Below are 24,709 nucleotides of genomic sequence, written 5' to 3'. Positions count from 1 at the left end.
GTGTGTGTGTGTAATGTGTGTGAGACTGTGTGTGTAATGTGTGTGTGTGTGTGTGACTAATGTGTGTGTGTGTGTGTGTAATGTGTGTGTGTGTGTATGGGACAGACAGGAGAAAAAAAGGCAAGTGTTTTTGGGAGGGGCAGCCTGGGGTCAGGATGAAGAGGAAGGAGAAGAAGATGACAATGTTCCTCCCCCTGCCTCCGGTCCAGCACTACGTGGCGTCTGTCATTTTTAAATGTGAGCCTGCAGGCTGAGCTGCCATTACAGCGCTCGGTTACGAGGGGGCGGAGCCATCGCCCAGAGGAGCGCCCACATGCGGGGGCTGGGGGTGGGCGGGGCAGCATGTCGAAGGCTCGCATGCACCCTGGGATTTACAGCCATCTGCAGGGACACTTAAAACCACTTTAACCTTTAGGGAATGCTGTAGCTGCCAGAGAGCAACGCTCGCACGAACACACTCACGCTCACATGCACCAAACCCCACAAAAAGCACATTGTGAAAAGGATTGTGTTTGATGACCACGTCCTACTGAAGTCCTCATAGGGAGAGAACACAGATCACCTTTAATTTAGCCAAATAACAGACCAATAGATAACAGTTATTTTTATGGCATTTTCCCTCCATTCTTCCAGCGGAGAATGTCACCCAGAAGACACTGGACAGTGACACTTTGTCCCAGACGCTGGTCTTCCCTGGCGAGGGTCTCCAGGCCTTGTGGCCAATTTCAGCTCCTGCTTGGTTCTTCTCTTCTCAGAAGTCGATTCTGACATTTGGACGGTCCGAACTGGTCTGGCTGCTCACAGTGCGACCCAAAGCAACGTGAAACCTGATCCGGTCGCGATGGAGCCAAGCACCAGGGTGTCTACAGGTGTGACTTCCCGCATGTGAAGGGTTGTATGTGGTCACTGTGGCCGTACCGTGCCGTCGTAACGCGACACGCTGCGCGCGCTACCTTCCACCCACACCTACCCCATCACCTGCCGCAGCAGGGGATGCAGTGATAAATCCCGCGTCCCGCAGGGCCTGGACTGTGCTGTGGGCGGATTGGGCAGGTGAGTGGCATTCGGGAGCTGAGAGGACCCAGAAGAGCTCGTCTTCGCGGCTCAGCTCCGGGCCACGGCATGCTACTCAGGGCTTCCTGCGAGTGTTCCACCCCCGGGAGCCCCGCCCCCATGGCACACGCGATTACTCAGCTGGAGGGCTGTCCAGCTGACCAGAGCTTCCGCGTTGGTGCTCGCGGTACCCGAACACACAGCGTTAACGTGGCCCAGGATGAGAAGCAGAGACACGGAACTCAAACAAATCATAAATTCATAAATTTTCATAAATCAGTTTTTAAACTTAACACAAAAACCATTAACCAACATTTATTATCCAGCGTCAATTGGAACTGATGTTCAACTTCTATGTTTTTCTCTTTTGTCCACCTCTGAAGATGAACAGGGCTTTAACTTTCAAACGTCACAGGTGATGTGGAGAAGATTACAGCGGAGATCTGCACGCCCTCGAGACGCCCCGTCCCCTCTGACCACGCCCTCGAGACGCCCCGTCCCCTCTGACCACGCCCTCGAGACGCCCCGTCCCCTCTGACCACGCCCTCGAGACGCCCCGTCCCATCTGACCACGCCAGGCGAACGTCAAAGATCTGAGCCCTGATACAAGACATACACACAGGGGCGGGGCAAATATCACATCAACAACCATTTCCTCAGCTGTTTCTCAGTCCCAGTCAAGCAGAAGCTCGGAGATGTTCCCAGTGACACTTGCGCGCTTGTAAAAAAAACAACTCCGTTTCATATCGCATCCAAATAAAAAAAACCTTTTGTTGTTACAGAAACCTCCAAGCCCAGCAGAAATGGAACACGTCGCGCTAAGAAAACCAGGCAAAAGACAGCTTGCACGCTGCAGCGTAAACCAGCCCAGCACGGTTAACTGTCAGGACGTGTGGGGTAATTGGGCATCTGCCTGGAACCAGCACAAGAGCTTGGCTCTGGGAATACCATCCGGATCAGGTGGGAATACCATGTCATGTGCAGTAAAGGAAACATATTTTACTCTTTATTTCTGGAATAACATAAGAAAAACAACAACAAATCTCGGTCTAGCATTCGCATGGTGCGTTTCTCCCTGCTGTTTCTCCACTGAGTAGAAAAGACAAATGTTACGGGTATTGTATGCTAATGAGCTCTGCCATCATTGGCTGCCTCCATAGTGGGCAGGGCTGAGAGCGCTGCAGCAGAGTGGGAGTGTCTTCCGAGCGGGTCAGGGCATTTGTGCAGCGTGAGGTCAAATCAAACAGCCAATCAGCTTGTAAAATGGCATTCTGCACATGTGATGGACATTTCACAGCTACTGGCCTGACAGATAAAATAAAGTCACACGCACGTGTGGACAGTAAGGAGCGTGTTCAGTCTCGTGTTTCCTGTTGGCACATTGGTGGATGACACTGCGTGAGTGAGTGTTACGTGTGCCTGACCTCTCCTGAACTCCACCCGTGCCCGAGCTCAGGGGCTACGGTGTAGGCACCACTCTCCTAAACTCCACCTGTGCTGTCTGATTGGCCGCTACATCACGGTTCCCCCATTGCCTGTGGAGTTTTCGTGAAGCACAGTGTCCGATTCTGATGGTTGCAGCTGCCCTGTGAACAGCCTCCAAGTCAACTGAAACACATTTTTAAAAACTCTTAGAACAGTTGGTGCAGTTAAAAAAAAATGTAATTACATCGCTGTAAAAAAACAAACCAAACAAAGAAATCACAACCAATAAAAACATGGAAGAGAAATTCACCCAAAACATAAACAAAAGTGACCTTTCCTCGGTGTGAAGTGGAGTTATTCAAAGACAAAGCAAATGTTGAGTTTTTCCGCTCTGTGCTCGAGTCGGGACCTGTAGACTGAATTCTCTCGTGTTTTTTACATTAGCCTTTTCACATGCTGCTGTTAGCAGCAAAACATAATTACTAATCTTCTCTGTGACAAAAAAACCTCACCAGGTTTGTTTTCTACAGAAGCAATACACATTATACCCACGGGGTGCGTGCGTGCGTGCGCGCGCATTACTAAAAGAGAAAGACCAGAGAAGTCTCACTTGTACCACAGACCACATGACCAGATAGTGCAGGAGGAGGATTCCATCAGGGAAGCGCTTCGTTAGATGTGTTACATTAGCCGCACGGAGCAGAGTCTGGAGCTGGTTTTGGCTTCTGTAGGCATGGGGGGAGGCTTTGAAAGTGCACTATCACACCCATGCACAAACACCAGCCCAGCTCAGTGGAGCACGCACCCAGCTGTCTCGGCTGGGCTGTGGCGACATGGGGGTCTCCGCCCCCCAACCTAAAGGGTCCGGCGTCAGGGTATCGATTGGCTCTGTAGCTGACAGTTCTGCACACGCCGCTGGGCACGACACATGCCGCTCGAACGCGTCTGATGGTCGCGGAGGAATCCAGGCCTACAGACAGACTCACAACGAGAGCACAGAAACACGAGAAAAGCGAGCAAAACGCAGCGGCTTCATCAGGCCACGCCTCCCTCCTTCCCATCCTGGGGACCAGCTCTGGCCCCGTTCGAGTTCAATCATAAAACTGGTCTTAACATGGCCACGGCACACACACACACACACACCCCTTCACCTCAGCCGCCGTGTGTGGGCCTGTGAGCGCCATCCGCTACAACACAAGGTGGAGAAGAGCGGCTCTAGAGCAGAGGGGGTGATGGAGGCAGGGTGGAGCAGGCAGACAGCACTCGTGGTGCGGCCACACGGTTCTCCCCCCCCCACACACACTGATATCATTTACTACCACTTTGCGTAGACAGCATAGGTCACACACTAAGCCAGACACAGACGCACAGGCAAACAGTCAGAGATACACAAGCAGACAGACAGATAAAGCTTGCTTCCACAGGACGTGACTCGTCTCCGGGACGTGTGTGTGTGTGTGTGTGTGTGGGGAGGCTGAACAAAGGCTGAGCTGCAGGGGAGGGACGCACATCAATTAGACCCGCCGTCCTACCTCACACACTCACTCACTTTCACTCACACCTAGAAATGTAACCAAAGACTACAGTAACCAACCACACACACACAAAAACTGTAAAGCGTACTGTTAATATCTGTCATGCAGCACAACAGTCACAATAACATGGAGTGCATATGACCATCTGAGTGTTTATGTTATTTTGTCATTGAAACCCAACTGTGTTGTGTGTGCTAATACGCAGTAGCTGGACGTGTGTAGCGGAGTATCAGATGTACTCTGATGGCGGCGCATGACTCCATGTAAACGGCTGGGTGAGTCTACGGAAGCAGCACGATCGCAGCTGTCTGTACTTTTAATGAGTGAAAATTACCAGAAATGGAGTCTAATTTATTTCTTAAATGTGAAATGGTGTTTCACGAATCCTGCTTTCTGGAGGTGTGTGCGCACACCTGGTCGTGTGAGCACGGCGCCCACACACCCACACACACACACACACACAGCCGATGGAGCTCGGCTACAGGACTTTAAAACAGCGCGGCGTGCTGTGCAGATCACATGCATCTCGTCAGCCGTCTGTCTCCTGTCATTTGATCTGGAGCAGTTCTGTGGCTCCCTGTGACTCGCCCAGACACACCCCCAGCTCACGCAAGACGGCCGTGAGACTCGATGAGATCTGGGCACTGACAGTAGAGATGAGAGCAAGTGTGTGAGTGTAGTGAGGCTCCATCCTCTATGTAAATAAACCGGTTTTAGAGACGTGAAACGTCACTAAAGAACGAGGCAGCGCTGGTGTATCACACACTAGCCAGGACAATTATATCAACATTTATACTGGTACCATGCCTTGTGTGTGTGTGTGTGTTTGTTTGTGTGTGTACCTGCGATGCTGGCGAAGATTTCACTGACTCCGATGAGGACGTACTGAGGCACCTGCCACCAGATGGGCAGATCAGCAGCGTAGTACGTCACCCCCCCCAGGATCTGGGGGACGACTCCCTGAGTGCGGACCACGTCCAGCCTCTTAGTCTCCAGAATACCTGACACGCACACACACACAGAGAGAGAATGAGCTGTGTATGTCTGTAAGGCAGTGGCCTGCCTCTCTGCTCCACACACACACACACACACACACACACACACACCCCTGTGGCGTGACCCTCTCTCCTGGATCCTCTCCACACCCCTCCACTAGCCCAACAGACAGGGCTCAGGCAGGTCGGTCTGAAGCGACACACAAGACACACACAACTGGAAGGAGCTGTATACAGACGTGTGTGTGTGTGTGTGTGGAGAGAGGGAGACGTACACGTGTACACAGGAAATGAAGAACAAAAGGAGTTAAAGGTGAAGAATTAAAATGTTTATGAGAGAGGGGGGGGTCCTCTCATATGGGCAATATTAGCAAGAATAATTTCCCAGGATGCTTCATCTTTATAACAAACCTCATTATTAGATTCTGTGATGGCGCACACACATGCACACACACACAGTCCTGAGTCCGATTCTCTGCTACCACTGCATCTCCAACTTCCCTTACCCCCCACCCTCCAACACACACACACACACATTAATAAGCTACTGACTGGTGTAGTCACAACATGAGGATAGACCGTGTGAGACTGTGGGGTTGTTGGTAGACAACACAACTCCAGAGAAAGAGAGAGGATCAGTCCCCAAGGTTCTCATTAGAGTATAATATATAGAGTATAACACACACACACACACACCCCCACACACACATACACACCCCACTCCTGCAGAGTCCTTCAGAAGACACATGGGGTCACAGGAGGTTTGGTCTTAAACAAAGGAGACAACATCCCGTCGTGTGTGTGTACACATGTATGTAGGTGTGCATGTGTGCGTGTAGGTGTGCATGTATGTAGGTGTGCATGTGTGCGCAGGTGTGCATGTGTAGGGGTGTGTTTTCTCAAGTGCACAGCTGTCACTCCACGGTCATGCTGACCTCACACCGCCTGCCAGTGTCTTGTTTTCCACTTCGGGAGTGTTCACCACCCCAAACCCCTCAAAGAACAACACAAGCCTGGCGTGTCAAACCGTGAGAGAGAGAGAGAGAGACAGACAGTGTGTGTGTGTGTGTGTGTGCGCGTGTGTGAGTGTGAGTGAGAGACAAACTTTACTGACCCCTACATGACCCTCCATGCTGAACTCTGACCCAACGTGTTTAATCCACACGTGAGTGTGTGTGTGAGAGTGTGAGTGTGTGAGTGAGAGTGTGTGTGTGTGTGTGTGTGTGTGTGTGTGTGTGTGAGAGAGAGAGTGTGTGTGTGTGTGTGTGTCTGACGGCCACTCGGAGCAGTCAGTCGGCACCGCAGCAGCAGGGGGCGGGGCTTGAGGCGTTACTGACTGACTGCGGCAGAGCAGAACAGCGGGGGAGAAAAACCCAGCATGCACTTCTGCTTAAGTTGCTCATATTGAAAACGTGCGAGAGACTTTAATATGACAAAGATGAAAAGTGTTATTAATCTAAATCATAAAGGGAAATGAAAAATGGTGAAGGGAGAGAAGGTGACAGAGCAGAGATGCTCGCAAGGCACGGGAGTCATCGCTCACACACGCAGCAGCGTTCTCCGTTTAATAATGACACCAGTGGGTTTTTTGTTGTTGCTTGTAAGCGGTCAACAACGCACACTTTTCTCAAACTCAGACTGAAAGTGTGAGACACATCCATGTGAGGGAACACAGGAAGTGAACAAATATCAGGGCACACAGGGTGTCAAAGGCGATGAAGCTCTCTGACCCCCAGTTCCCTTCAACAGAAAACCACACACACCTCTAGCGCCTGCCTCTCTCTCTCTCTCTCTCTCTCTCCCTCCCTCTCTCTCTCTCTCTCTCTCCCTCTCTCCCTGAGGTGTCAGAGGGGTGTGGATCTTTCACAGGACGCATCCCTTAATGAAGATGCCACAGGGTGGAAAATGGACGTTTATCACGAAGTGACTAGTCCTACTACACCACACACACACACACACACACACACAGACACAGACGTGCACACGCACACACACAGACGTGCGCACGCACACACAGACGTGCGCACGCACACACACACAGACGTGCGCACGCACACACACACAGACGTGCGTGCACACACTTGTTGACACAGCACACCCCCCTTTAAACAGAGACAGAAGTATAATTAGCATAAAGCACTGAATAGTTCATAACCACAAACATTTCTCAGCTTGGGGAAGTTTGTCTTTATATTTGCTTGAGTGTGTGTTTGTGTGTACGTGCATGTGTGCGTGTGCGCGTGTGTGTGTGTGTTTAAGTGAGAGTGTATGCATGAGCGCGCGTGTGTAAGTGTGTATGCATGAGCGAGTGTGTGTGTGCGTGCGCTCACCTGCGGCGACGGCGGAGCACATGACGAAGAACATTCCCACGGCAATCCTCTTGAGCGGAGACGGAAGGAGACGCCGATGTTTCAGCCAGGGGTCGACCAGCTTGTCCTTCATCGGGATGAGGAAGAGGATGAGCACAGCATCGAACATGGTCAGCCAGGCGGCCGAGAACTGAAACCGCATCTACATGCGCGCACACACACACACACACACACACACACACACACACACACACACACACACAGGAGAATGTGTCAAACAGCAGTCAATGCACAGCAATGTTCTGGATGGGAAGAGATGCATTGTGGGACAGGACAGACATGGCCGACATGGCTGCTCATGAACATGGAACCTCTGGGATTGTTTTGCATCTTTAGCGCCCTCTTGTGGCCAGAGCACAATGCAAGCTCCAAATTAGAATTGGGGGGGGGGGGGGGGGGTAGAGAGAGAGAGAGAGAGAGAGAGAGAGAGAGAGAGAGAGAGAGAATCCCTAACAGGCTGTAAAAATCATTCATCACTTCTAAAGTGCTTTAAAAGGGGAATTAAACAGCAGATGTGTTCACACCAGCTGGATGACTAATAGAGTCCTCAGCCCAAGTGCTACACCTGCCAGAGCAGGCGGAGGTGAGCGGCTCACGGCCCACAGGCGGAGGTGAGGAGGGGAGCGGCTCACGGCCCACAGGCGGAGGTGAGGAGGGGAGCGGCTCACGGCCCACAGGCGGAGGTGAGGAGGGGAGCACGCACAAACGTCAATTAAAACAGCTGCTCTGAAAGAGTAGAAACACACACACACACCTCTCCATACTATCCTATCCCCTATAGTGGTCCTTTAAAAGTCTTTCACTCACACACTCTTGCATTCTCCCCTAGTCTGCACACACACACACACACACACACACACACACACACACACACACACACACACAAAACAAAAACACTGCGTAGTAAACTACAATAAAGCAACCATGTCTCCTCCTCCACAGTAGGTCTTAATTAGAGTTCAAATTCTGCAGAGACACACCGAGCAGATTTCATCCAGACGAGAGAGAGAGAGAGAGTGTGTGAGTGAGTGTGTCTACAGGGACAATCAGCACATGGTAATTAAGAGAAGGAAGACCCGTGTGTGTGTGTGTGTGTGTGTGTGTGTGTGTGTGTGTGTGTGTGTGTGTGTGTGTGTGTGTGCGCGCGTGTGGGTGTGGGTGTGTACAGGTTGAGGGAGACTGCAAGAGTGTGTGTACATCCAACACTTTCACTGCTAGCTGCGCTGTGTGTTCTCACGTGTGTTCTGACAGTGGTCACACTCAGGTTAGGGTTGTTTTGGTGTTTTCTTTCAGTTGATGCTGTTGAATCATAACGTGTAACATTAACTCTTAATGTCTAAGGAACCAGACTCCCACTCAACTGACTCATCACAGGGAAATCTCCCATAATGCCCCGGGCTCATGCGCTGTCCAGGTTAGCGAGGTGCTAATGGTTTTAGCATTCCTATCTAATGTTTCCAGGGCGTGCCGGAGGCCGGGTGACCTGGGGTCAGTAGCCTCAGCCAGGCAGCCAATCAGATGCTGGAAGAGCCCCAGGACACGCTGCACTGCTCGGCTTGCAGGAGTGAACCTCTGCAAACTGGGAGGGGTTTAGTGTACCATCCACAGCATGCAAACTACTGACACACACACACACACACACACACACAGGCTCACACACACACACAGGCTCACACACACACACAGGCTCACACACACACACAGGCTCACACACACACACAGGCTCACACACACACACAGGCTCACACACACACACAGGCTCAGACGCACACGCACACGCACACGCACACGCACACGCACACGCACACGCACACGCACACGCACACGCACACGCACATACACACACTTTTGGCCCTGCTGCAGATACTGTGGTTACTGCTACCCTTGTTTCAGTTCCCACTGAACATTGAACACTTCCCCTGTTAACCTTAATCATGTGACTCCTCACCCTGCAAAAAACCTCCTGCTCACAGTAACCTGAGCAGCTGAGTGCACACACACACACACACACACACACACACACACACACACACACACACACAAAAAAAAATAGATGTAGATCACATGCTGACATCCACCACTTCTCTACAAAACGCACTGATATTGTAAAAAGATAAGAACACAACGCCAAGGCCATTACTACACAAACAACTCATACAACCAGTGTAAAGAATTACGGCAAAGCCCACCTGAGATAAGGCCAAATGTAAAAACACAGACGACAGCAGACGTACATTACAGAAGCCTTCAAAACAACCCCATCAGAAAGGCCACGCAGACATGTACGTACCCTGCAGCTACTCTAATGAGCAGTCTGGATTAGTTCCACTCCCAGACAGAAATTTTACGATATTTCTGAAACATTTTTCCCTCTGCACAGAGGCTGAATAACGCACAGGGCTGCTGACGGTGTTGCATTTCTGCCCCTGGGGCCGTTGTTACAGTGCTGGCTGGCTCCCCTGGTCCAACGACTTCAACTCGGCCGTATAACGCAACGCAAGAGCAAAATCCTTACTCGGCGCACCCTGCCGAGAAGGCGGGTCCCACCCGCCCGCTCCGACCAATCGTAGCAGAACCGCGGTCGCGTCCTGGCCCTCGTTACCACGGAGCTGCGCTGATGTCACAGGTGCAGTTCTTACCGGGTGGAGGTCTGTAGCATTGGCTTCAGTCCCGGGGATGGTCAGGTGCAAGCTCTGCAGGTAGTATGTGGTCTGCATCTGCACGTGGAACAGAATGCACAGGTGGTCAGGCACGCAGAACAGGCGCTGGGGACACTCAATTTATTGGACGATTAAAAACACGTAAAAGCCCCGAGCTGCAGCCATTACACAGCGGATTTAAACAAGACTGCGTTTACCGTGGAGCTGGGCACATTAGTCACAACAACAGATTAGACGAGATAAAATATTTATATGAATCGCTGGAAAGAGTCACGGTATGCTGGACCTCTGCTAGAGTATCAGCTTCTAGTGCAGCCCAACTGCACTAGAAGACACATTACAGCTGCACAATATATCATTAGCTAAGCATTATCACAATACTGAACTTTGCAATACTAATATGTTAAAAGGCTCCAATATGCAAATAACAAATCTCAGATTCTCCACTTCAGCTTCTTATAGGTCATTTGATTAATTATGTGACCCAACAAATAATTTTTGTTAAAACACTAACACCTGTGGTCTTTGACCGCATCAGGTCAAGGTGACAGGATGCAGTATCATGCAGCCATAGTTAGAGACTCGTTCTGGCGCACTGACAGCCCGTGAGGTCAAAGTTAAACCCTTTTCTACTCACAGTAAAAACCTCACAAGTAAAATGCTTCAATCTTTAAAAAGTCCTCTTGGAAGCGGAGAGAATGTGAGGCTAATGGCTTTAACAGCTAGCTGAACACACACGGAAACCAAATCAGGATACGTCAGGTGTCTGCGGCTGGGAAGAAGTGCCCTTTGTGTGTAACGGGGAAATAATCTCTGTGTATGTGTGTGAGAGGCCGTACCACTGGGTTTGTCTCACTGGAGTCCTGTCATCATTAGAAAATGCTACGAGTTCATTCTGCCAGAGGAAATTTGCCCGTCTGTCCTCATCAAAACCGCTACGACGATGACGATGAAGACTATGCTTTTCGCAGTTGCTGCAGTCAGACCTGATCTTTAAAGCACCCAGCAGGGATGTGTGAAGGAATTTGGTGTTTCAGCCGTTTCCTTGACTACGCATCGTGAGCTGCTACAGGGAAAGACGCGAACTACAGCCGCACTCTCAGAACGCCACCCCAGGGTTAGCGCGCGCAGCGCCGAAGAACAAACACCGCCGGGATCCTACCAGGTTAAGAGTGAGCAGGTAAATCCCCTGACAGCTGTTCTGACATCCCTCACCCCCTACAGGGCAATTATCCCTCAACACACTGATCACAAAAAACTGTGAATGAAAGAAAAACATCCCGTTTTGTGCAGGTCACACACACACACTCACACACACTCACACACACTCACACACACTCACACACACTCACGAAGGGTTTGTCCAACCTGAAAGTAGACGGTCCAGTAAGGGATGAGGGCTAGAAACACAGGCAGGATCTTCAGGAGAGACCTCACATCCTCAACCTTCTCCTCAGAGAATCTCCCTCCATACGTCACCTTGGCCCCGTCCAACAGGCTGGGTTTGGGTCTGAGGAGCAAGATGCAACCGTTAGTTGATGATTAACCGTTAAATAACCGTTAGTTAACCGATAGTAAACATTAGTCAACCATTAGTAAACCGATAGTAATCGTTAGTTAACCGTTAATTAACCGATAGCAAACAGTTATTTTGAACTAGGATCTCACACATGGAGCCATTCAGTAAATATCAAGAGATTTAAATTTTTTAAAGTGTTTTGCTTTTAAAAACAGAAAATTAATCAATCACTCATTGTAATAACATCAAAGTCTTTACAGAAAATATCACAACAACTGACGTATGCATGATGCATATTAATGAGTTTGGACATTAAAAGGGCCCATATCCCATAGTGTTCTTTTTGTTTATATTTTTCTGTTACTGCACTTTTAAAATGGATACAAACGAGCTCCATTGTGATTGGCTGCCCTTTATTTTGCCTCAATCAGAAATCCCTGAGAAACCCCGCCCGAGAACTGCAGTGCATAAGTGGGCGGGGCTAAACTACTGTATGCTGAATAGACATGTAAATGAGTTGACAGAAACAGTGACTGTTTTTGCTTCTTAGATTCCATAACATGGACTGGGGGCGTGAACTTCGAACTTATTAATTTCAATCAAGGGAGAGAAATGACATTTTCCATGACAGGGGCCCTTTAGCACTTATAATTACTTCTAGCCACAATGACCAGACTCTTCAGGGAGGGTTTTAGCTCAATCTGGCTTGACAGGAGGAAACTGATGACCGCCAGGGGCGTCCTAACGACCGCCAGGGGCGCCCTAACGACCAGCAGAATGCTTTTGGCTTTCTCACGCGATAAGACGAGTATCTTCTTTACACGGCTTTCAATCTATGACACCAGTCCACTGAAATGGTGGAAACCTCTCTTCATAGAGAGAGGGAGGAACAACGAGCAAACTACACACACACACACACACACACACACACACTTCTACACTGTACGTATACACACATACACAAAGTGGATCAAAGAAACAGTTTATCTCCCCTTTCCATCTATCACCCACTACATGTGTCCTATACTATAGTTTATATATCTCCTATTATTAGCACTATCTGAACTATTCGAACTATTTTGTTCACGCATTATTTTAGAAAATGTGTTGTAGAATATTGCAGTACACAATGTAAAGGAAGGCCCAGCCTTCCCAAGCTTGTTCACGTTCTGTATTCAGCTGGCAACATCTTTAAAAACGGACAGAAAACATTTGCACTGCCAATGCAAACGCTCTCCAAACCTGGAGATGTTGTATAACGTGGCAAACATGTTCCTGAAACACACCACGAGACGCGTTGGGGTCACGTGGCTCTCGCCTGGCATCCTCCGCGGGAGCGGGCATGGCGAGGGCGGGGCACACCTGAGCAGGTGGGGTTGGGGCGGTCCTCCACAGCAGGCTGAGGCCAGAATCTTCACCATGTCGGTGAAGGCGCTGCCGTCCGCAGGCTTGGTGATGAAGACAGCACGGCCCAGGAGGAAGACGAGCAGCGAGACCCCCAGGCACACGGCGGGGATGATGTAGCCCACCGAGAAGTTCACGCTCTGCTGGATGTAGGCGATGCCGCCCAGCGACAGGATGGCACCCAGGTTGATGCACCAGTAGAACCAGTTGAAGAACCGCCGTGTTGCCTCCGAGCCGCGATCCTTCACCTGAGCGCACAGACGAGAAACAAACACTCGAACCATCCCTGCCAACACACAGCTCACGGTGTCAATATGACAGAAAGCACAAACGGAACCGGAGTCCGCCGTGGCTTTCCCCAACGGAACAGGCACTAATATAAAACGCTTTTCCCAGATGCCTGAAGATGCCTAAAATACCTAGCCAGCCATTTTATAAACTGCCCCCCAAAAAAACAAAGCTTGGTAATTCCTCTCGTCACTGCGAGTATTTCGCACTTACAAAGTTGCAGTTCATGCTGATCAATAAGTGTGTCCTTCATTTAATTACCGCATGGGCGTCGAAGCCAATAAAGACAATTACTGACTTTCCAATAAAGGGCTGAAGAATCCGATTAAAGTGTACGAGAAGGCCAGATTTCTCCAGATCAATCCCGAGGGAACGTGGACGCCATTAGCCTCTGTTTACAGTTCAGTCGAGCGCCGTAAACTTGTCATGTTCATCATGGGCGAGTCCACGCCCGGCCACAAAGATCCCGAAGGCTGAGGAAAAGGAAATCAAAGTGGCCTTGACGTCATTTGACACGAAAGCAAATTAACGTCCTCCCGTCGGATCAGGTGAGGGTCTAATTAGAGCGTGCGTTATTCATTAGTGCCGACGGCATCACGAGGGTAATGGAGTCTGTGAACAGGAACAGCAGGCGCGTGTCAGTCAGCAGTGGCTCGTGAGAACAGGGGGGCAGCTTTGGTTCCTCAGCTGCCGCGCGGCTGCCTGCTTCTGGACCAACAGTGCAGCGCACGAGAGCCACCGACAGAACAGACGGCCGCGGCATTAACTCGTCGGCCGCCCGAGTAAAAGACACGTTTCACTTCACAGCTTTCGCGGCCATTGCTGCTCGTAGATCCTACATATTAAATGAACTGTGGAACGTAACGTTTCCTGCCCATACAGACAGCGCACATCGGACCGAGTTAGCAAGCATCCACCCGAAAGCCGGAGAGGCCAGGTTTGCTAGTGCATGTCAACCTCATCCAGCACCTGCAATACGAGGAGTTGGCAGACAGCGTCGGAGCAGCTGTGGTTTGCCCCCTTGCCCCCTTGCCCCCTGGGACGCATCATCATCATCATCAACGGCCTCATCATCTCACGTGGCTCCCCCGCGACGTGTGGGGTCAGAATCACATTCACTGCAGTAACAGGAATCAAAAAGATCCATTTCTCTTTCGTTTTTTTAAGCGGGGCTAAATCGACTAGGGAAAGACCCTAGGTTGCCTTGGCAACCATAGATTAGGGTTAAGTTGCATAAGATAGCGTGTAGTTTGGCCTCGCACTGATGCACATACTCCTACACGACTACAGCGGCGCTCCACTGTGTGCACAGGCAGGAAATCTCCCTGCAGGTGTTCACAGAAATGCAGAACAACTGCCCCAAACACCACAGAAACGCCATACCCCGCTGCAGTACGGGACACTGCACACACACTGCCAGCAGGACTCCATACCCCGCTGCAGTATGTATCTCAGGCCTGGTTCCTCCAGTAAATAATGTGTTTACGTGAAGAATCATCTTATATTTCAGCTGGCTGCATCATCCAAACTCCACCTCCGCACTGTCAAAACAGCGCACATCAGCCCCACACCTGTCTGTGTGCGTCACGACTCAGCTCGCCGTCCAAGTGACACGCACAGACGGGACACGTCCAGACGGCCGGGCCAGCCGAGAGACGTCGGAGCGTCTACCGCTCAGAAGACTTCCTGCCGTGGCCTGCACCTCTTCCCCAAACAGCTCTGCCACAGAAGTGAGACATGAGAACACACATGACCAGACCATGTGACAGGGAACCGTAAGAAGCGGAGTGAGACTCCGCACGCTGTACAGGAAGCGCGCTCCGTATCTACCTACACGGTGACAAACTCTGGGTAAATCAGCTCTCTGCTACAGCACAGCCTTTAAACACCAGGAAAAAACCGGCAGTCCTGTCCCTGGGAGGGGGTGCTCCAGACGTCATACTCGCTTGAGTCTTGTGACAGCCGTGGCGTCTAGGCCTGAGATTCCAAATCTGAGTCAAAATACCTCAGAAATCTGCGGTATTTGCCTCGACACCGAATACATGAAGTGAAAGTTCTCAATGCAACGTTTCCATGTTACACAACGGCTACAGAAACCCAGAACACGGGGTATTTTCAGCAGAGCGCATCCAGAACCCTCGGCTCACACTCCCGGGTTTCAGGAATGCAGCTGCGAATGCGAATACGCGCTTTATACACGAATGTCAGCTAAGAGTTATTAATGCAGGAAATGTAACTGTTGCCTCTACTTAGTCAGCAACAGAAAAATATCAAACAGAAAACCAAAAGAGGTTCAGAAATACGTGAACGTGCTGGCTGACACTCCACAGGAAACGTCCTGGTCTGGGAGCAGGGAGGTCTGCATTAGTGGGAAAGTGGCCGCTGACCCAGTTAGCGCATGTGCTGTTTCAGGGTCAGTGCACACTGCGCTATGACTTGTCATGTTAGTCATTATATTAGAGAAAGGATGCAGCTTTCAGATCGCTAGCCCGAGTCGGCCTAGCCCGAGTCGGCCTAGCCCGAGTGTTCACTGGAATACGGAGCGTTATGGAACTGAGTACATAACACGTTATGCTACCAAGTGTTGCCAAAGGCACAGAGAGCACAACTGGGTAAAACCCATATTCTGCTTAGGCTAGAGAGGGTTACACAGGTGGAGGCCAATCACAGGTCTAGAGGGACAGAAGCAATCTCGCCCTCGTCGGAAAGCCGACGCACAATCGCAAGTCATTTTAAGTCTCTGAGCCGAGATAAGTCCACGCGCGGATCAGGACAGAGAACTTGGAAATTGGCAAGCGCTATCTGTCCCTGCGCTCCCAGATCCCAGGTGTCTCGGCATTACCTGGTCCGCTCCAAACGGAGTGATGTTGGATTTCACGGCCCCCACCCCCAGGGCCACCAGCACGAGTCCGCTGTAAACCACGGCTCCACAGTAGGGTGTGCGGGTGGGGCAGGTCACGTTGAGGGGGAGTGTCACGTTGGGACTGAAGCACTCCGCTGGCTGCACCGGGAACGCCATCTCCTCTCCGCACATGCCAATCCTGGAATTCCTACTGGCCACAAAAGGGAAAAAGAGCATCCCAGCCAAGTAGAGGACCAAACTGCCGGCAATGGTCCAGAACTTGCCGAGGTACGCGTCCGCCAGCCAGCCGCCAAACGGAGAGATCAGGTATGTGACGCCCATGAAAACCAGTGGGGCCTGGCTGGCCTGCGTGCCCTCCCAGTAGAAGGGCTGACTGTTGAGGAACAGCACGAGGTTGGAGGTGATGCCGTAGAACGCCATCCGCTCTAGAGACTCTGCCAGAAGCACGGCAGCACACGCCAGCCTCCGGCCTCTGAAGACGGAGTCCTGTCGGACTGGAGCAGAGGAGCTGTCCAGAAGAGGAGTGGTCTCGCCCACGTCCTGGTCGGCCATGGCGGTCTGTGGTGGGGGCGTCTCTTGATTTAAACAGACGATAATCCACGCATGAAACTGAAGCCTGCAATAAACATTTAAACAGTCATTATGTGCTTGAGTGAATCCTATAATATGAATTATTGCCAATTCTATATTTCCAATACAAGGGATTTATTTATAGTGATTGTTAACATACTGCTACGTTTGAGAAACTATAACTCGGTTACGTTAAATGTAGTTCTTTAAATTAATTATTAAACAGTAGTTAGCTACGACACACAAGTAAACTTGGCATATTTAAAATTAGTTCATTTTTCATAACCAAGTCTTAGTTATACACAATTAACCCAAGCTGTTTCCACAGAGTAATCAGGACACACACACACACACACACACACACACACACACACACACACACGTATATATATATATGAAATGTATATATGTGTGTGTGTACACGTGTGAGTGACTGAGTGTGTAGGGTATGTGTGTGTGTGTGTGTGTGTGTGTATATACACACATACACACACATATATACACATACCCTAAACACCCACACACATATACACATCCCCTAAACACACACACAAACACACACCCTAAAAAAACACACACACATCCCCTAAACACACACACCGACGTGTACACACATATACACATCCCCTAAACACACACACACACACACACACACACACCACTCACACACACAGACGTGTACAGACATATACACATACCCTAAACACACCCACACACATCCCCTAAACACACCCAATCTCACACACACACACACACACACACACAGACGTGTACACACATATACACGTACCCTAAACACACACACACAGACGTGTACACACATATACACGTACCCTAAACACACAGACGTGTACACACATATACACGTACCCTAAACACACAGACGTGTACACACATATACACGTACCCTAAACACACAGACGTGTACACACATATACACGTACCCTAAACACACAGACGTGTACACACATATACACGTACCCTAAACACACAGACGTGTACACACATATACACGTACCCTAAACACACAGACGTGTACACACATATACACGTACCCTAAACACACAGACGTGTACACACATATACACGTACCCTAAACACACAGACGTGTACACACATATACACGTACCCTAAACACACAGACGTGTACACACATATACACGTACCCTAAACACACAGACGTGTACACACATATACACGTACCCTAAACACACAGACGTGTACACACATATACACGTACCCTAAACACACAGACGTGTACACACATATACACGTACCCTAAACACACAGACGTGTACACACATATACACGTACCCTAAACACACAGACGTGTACACACATATACACGTACCCTAAACACACAGACGTGTACACACATATACACGTACCCTAAACACACAGACGTGTACACACATATACACGTACCCTAAACACACAGACGTGTACACACATATACACGTACCCTAAACACACAGACGTGTACACACATATACACGTACCCTAAACACACAGACGTGTACACACATATACACGTACCCTAAACACACAGACGTGTACACACATATACACGTACCCTAAACACACAGACGTGTACACACATATACACGTACCCTAAACACACAGACGTGTACACACATATACACGTACCCTAAACACACAGACGTGTACACACATATACACGTACCCTAAACACACAGACGTGTACACACATATACACGTACCCTAAACACACAGACGTGTACACACATATACACGTACCCTAAACACACAGACGTGTACACACATATACACGTACCCTAAACACACAGACGTGTACACACATATACACGTACCCTAAACACACAGACGTGTACACACATATACACGTACCCTAAACACACAGACGTGTACACACATATACACGTACCCTAAACACACAGACGTGTACACACATATACACGTACCCTAAACACACAGACGTGTACACACATATACACGTACCCTAAACACACAGACGTGTACACACATATACACGTACCCTAAACACACAGACGTGTACACACATATACACGTACCCTAAACACACAGACGTGTACACACATATACACGTACCCTAAACACACAGACGTGTACACACATATACACGTACCCTAAACACACAGACGTGTACACACATATACACGTACCCTAAACACACAGACGTGTACACACATATACACGTACCCTAAACACACAGACGTGTACACACATATACACGTACCCTAAACACACAGACGTGTACACACATATACACGTACCCTAAACACACAGACGTGTACACACATATACACGTACCCTAAACACACAGACGTGTACACACATATACACGTACCCTAAACACACAGACGTGTACACACATATACACGTACCCTAAACACACAGACGTGTACACACATATACACGTACCCTAAACACACAGACGTGTACACACATATACACGTACCCTAAACACACAGACGTGTACACACATATACACGTACCCTAAACACACAGACGTGTACACACATATACACGTACCCTAAACACACAGACGTGTACACACATATACACGTACCCTAAACACACAGACGTGTACACACATATACACGTACCCTAAACACACAGACGTGTACACACATATACACGTACCCTAAACACACAGACGTGTACACACATATACACGTACCCTAAACACACAGACGTGTACACACATATACACGTACCCTAAACACACAGACGTGTACACACATATACACCTACCCTAAACACACAGACGTGTACACACATATACACCTACCCTAAACACACAGACGTGTACACACATATACACCTACCCTAAACACACAGACGTGTACACACATATACACCTACCCTAAACACACAGACGTGTACACACATATACACCTACCCTAAACACACAGACGTGTACACACATATACACGTACCCTAAACACACAGACGTGTACACACATATACACCTACCCTAAACACACAGACGTGTACACACATATACACGTACCCTAAACACACACACGTGTACACATATACACCTACCCTAAACACACACACACGTGTACACACATATACACCTACCCTAAACACGCACACACACACACGTGTACACACATATACACGTACCCTAAACACGCACACACACACACACGTGTACACACATATACACGTACCCTAAACACACACACACACACATGTGTACACACATATACACGTACCCTAAACACACACACACACACACACACACGTGTACACACATATACACGTACCCTAAACACACACACGTGTACACACATATACACGTACCCTAAACACACACACACACACACACACACGTGTACACACATATACACGTACCCTAAACACACACACGTGTACACACATATACACGTACCCTAAACACACACACACACGTGTACACACATATACACCTACCCTAAACACACACACACACACACACACACACACACGTGTACACACATACACCTACCCTAAACACACACACACACACACACACGTGTACACACATATACACGTATCCTAAACACACACACACACACACACACACACACACACACACACACACACACACGTGTACACAGATATACACATACCCTAAACACACACACACACACACACACACACATATATACACGTACCCTAAACACACACACACACACACACACACACACACACACACACGTGTACAGACATATACACATACCCTAAACACACACACACACACACACTCATACCCTAAACACACACACACACACATATATATATATACACATACCCTAAACACACACACACCCTAAACACACACACACACACCCTAAACACACACGTGTAAACACATATACACATACCCTAAACACACACACACACACACACACACACACACACACCCTAAACACACACACACGTAAACACACACACACACACCCTACACACCCTAAACACACATACACACACGTAAACACACACACACGTAAACACACACACACACACGTAAACACACACACACACACGTAAACACACACACACGTAAACACACACACACGTAAACACACACACACACCCTACACACACACACCCACATACCCTAAACACACACACACACACACACCCTAAACACACATACACACACCCTAAACACACACACACACACACACACACCCTAAACACATATACACACACCCTAAACACACACACCCTAAACACACACACCCTAAACACACGTGTAAACACATACACATACCCTAAACACACACACACACGTGTAAACACATATACACATACCCTAAACACACACACACACACACGTGTAAACACATATACACATACCCTAAACACACACACACACACACACGTGTAAACACACACACACACACCCTAAACACACACACACACGTAAACACACACACACACACCCCCTAAACACACACACACACCCCCTAAACACACACACACACACCCCCTAAACACACACACACACACACACCCCCTAAACACACACACACACACACCCCCTAAACACACACACACACACCCCCTAAACACACACATACCCTAAACACACACATACCCTAAACACACACATACCCTAAACACACACATACCCTAAACACACACATACCCTAAACACACATACCCTAAACGCACACACCCTAAACGCACACACCCTAAACGCACACACCCTAAACGCACACACACACACACATACCCTAAACACACACACACACACATACCCTAAACACACACACACACACACATACCCTAAACACACACACACACACACACACGTGTAAACACACACACACACACACCCTACACACACACACACACATACCCTAAACACACACACACATACCCTACACACACACACACACACACACATATACCCTACACACACACACACACACACACCCTATACACACACACACACACACACACACATACCCTACACACACACACCCACACACACATACCCTACACACACACACACACACACATACCCTACACACACACCCACCCACACCCACACACACCTACCCTAAACACACACACACACACATACCCTAAACACACACACACACACACACACACATACCCTAAACACACACACACACACATACCCTAAACACACACACACACACACACCCCCTAAACACACACACACACCCCCTAAACACACACACACACCCCCTAAACACACACACACACACACACACACATACCCTAAACACACACACACACACACATACCCTAAACACACACACACACACACACACCCTAAACACACACACACCCTAAACACACACACACCCTAAACACACACACACCCTAAACACACACACACACACACCCTAAACACACACACACATACCCTAAACACACACACACACCCTAAACACACACACACACCCTAAACACACACACACACACCCCCTAAACACACACACACACACCCCCTAAACACACACACACACACGTGTAAACACACACACACACACCCCCTAAACACACACACACACACGTGTAAACACACACACATACCCTAAACACACACACATACCCTACACACACACACATACCCTACACACACACACACGTGTAAACACACACACATACCCTAAACACACACACACATACATACCCTAAACACACACACACACACACACACGTGTAAACACATACACACATACCCTAAACACACACACACACACGTGTAAACACATACACACATACCCTAAACACACACACACACACGTGTAAACACACACACACATACCCTAAACACACACACACACACGTGTAAACACACACACACACACGTGTAAACACACACACACACACACATACCCTAAACACACACACACACACACACACCCTAAACACACACACACACACACATACCCTAAACACACACACACACACACATACCCTAAACACACACACATACCCTAAACACACACACACACACACACACGTGTAAACACACATACACATACCCTAAACACACACACACACACACACACACACGTGTAAACACATACACACATACCCTAAACACACACACATACCCTAAACACACACACACACCCTAAACACACCCTAAACACACACACACATACCCTAAACACACACACACACACATACCCTAAACACACACACACCCTAAACACACACACACACACATACCCTAAACACACACACACACACCCTAAACACACACACACACACATACTAAACACACACACACCCTAAACACACACACACACCCTAAACACACACACACACACACACACACACACACCCTAAACACACACACACACGTGTAAACACATATACACATACCCTAAACACACACACACATACCCTAAACACACACACACGTGTAAACACATATACACATACCCTAAACACACACACACATACCCTAAACACACACACACACATGCCCTAAACACACACACACATACCCTAAACACACATACCCTAAACACACACACACACACACACGTGTAAACACACACACACATACCCTACACACACACACACACGTGTAAACACACACACGTGTAAACACACACACACATACCCTACACACACACACACACGTGTAAACACACACACGTGTAAACACACATACCCTAAACACACACACACGTGTAAACACACACACACATACCCTAAACACACATACCCTAAACACACACACACACATACCCTAAACACACACACACACACACACACACACATACCCTAAACACACACACACACATACCCTAAACACACACACACACACACACACACATACCCTAAACACACACACACCCTAAACACACACACACCCTAAACACACACACACACATACCCTAAACACACACACACACACCCTAAACACACACGTGTAAACACACACACACACACACACACACACACACACGTGTAAACACACACACACACACACACGTGTAAACACACACACACACACACGTGTAAACACACACACACACACGTGTAAACACACACACACATACCCTAAACACACATACCCTAAACACACACACACATACCCTAAACACACACACACACGTGTAAACACATACATACCCTAAACACACACACACATACCCTAAACACACACACACATACCCTAAACACACACACACATACCCTAAACACAGACACACACACACACACGTGTAAACACATATACACATACCATAAACACACACACACATACATACCCTACACACACGTGTAAACACATATACACATACCCTAAACACCCACACACATATACACATCCCCTAAACACACACACACACACACACACACACACACATCCCCTAAACACACACACCGACGTGTACACACATATACACATACCCTAAACACACACACACATACATACCCTAAACACACACACACATACATACCCTAAACACACACACACACACGCACACGCACACGCACACGCACACGCACACGCACACGCACACGCACACACACACGCACACACACACACACACACACACACACACACACACACACACCCTAAACACACACACACAAACACATATCCTAAACACAAACACATATCCTAAACACACACACAAGTGTACACATACCCTTAACACACACGCATGAGCCCTGCAGGCCGGACACATGAACACGCGACTTGTTTTCTTTTCGTCTTTGCCGTCATCTCGCGCAGCTTTTTCCGGGATGTTTTGCAAAGTTTTCAAATCGACCAGCTAAGAGTCGACCAACCTAAACACTCCACCCAAACACTGAACACAAACACTGAACCTAAACACTCCACCTAAATATAGTGGTGTAATGAGGGAAACTACCGCGTGACACGCACCATTCACCGGGGGGCGGGGGGTCTCAGCTCGTGCACAGAGATACAGAAGGTGCGGACACGATCCGTCGATTCACGCGCACACATGTGCGTGCGCAAGTCTCGGGTGGAGCTCGGCTGAGCTCTCGCTTTTGATTGGGTGC

At 48.8% G+C, this 24,709-nt stretch overlaps 1 protein-coding gene across 2 annotated transcripts in view; it reads right to left on the bottom strand.

Moving 5' to 3' along the window:
• The window catches only part of slc15a4 (solute carrier family 15 member 4), a 35,479-nt gene extending 10,923 nt beyond the window's left edge, over positions 1-24,556 (bottom strand). Inside the window, exons 1-7 of one of the 2 annotated variants that reach the window (XM_081703692.1) lie at positions 24,331-24,556; positions 16,091-16,727; positions 12,919-13,208; positions 11,406-11,547; positions 10,017-10,094; positions 7,339-7,519; positions 4,856-5,014 (exon numbers count right to left, since the gene is read on the bottom strand). In XM_081703692.1, the coding sequence (XP_081559818.1) occupies positions 4,856-5,014; positions 7,339-7,519; positions 10,017-10,094; positions 11,406-11,547; positions 12,919-13,208; positions 16,091-16,663 (1,423 nt within the window). In that variant the 5' untranslated portion in view covers positions 16,664-16,727; positions 24,331-24,556. The remainder of the gene's footprint in view (positions 1-4,855; positions 5,015-7,338; positions 7,520-10,016; positions 10,095-11,405; positions 11,548-12,918; positions 13,209-16,090; positions 16,728-24,330) is intronic. The other variant, XM_035536038.2, reaches the window with a different exon arrangement.
• Between the last annotated feature and the right edge of the window lie 153 nt (positions 24,557-24,709).

Source organism: Electrophorus electricus, chromosome 20 (assembly GCF_041902795.1).
Source record: "Electrophorus electricus isolate QZ-2024a chromosome 20, ASM4190279v1, whole genome shotgun sequence".
Classification (NCBI taxonomy): domain Eukaryota; kingdom Metazoa; phylum Chordata; class Actinopteri; order Gymnotiformes; family Gymnotidae; genus Electrophorus; species Electrophorus electricus.
Note: the sequence above shows the minus strand (reverse complement) of the source record. Positions and strands in the feature narration are given on the sequence as shown.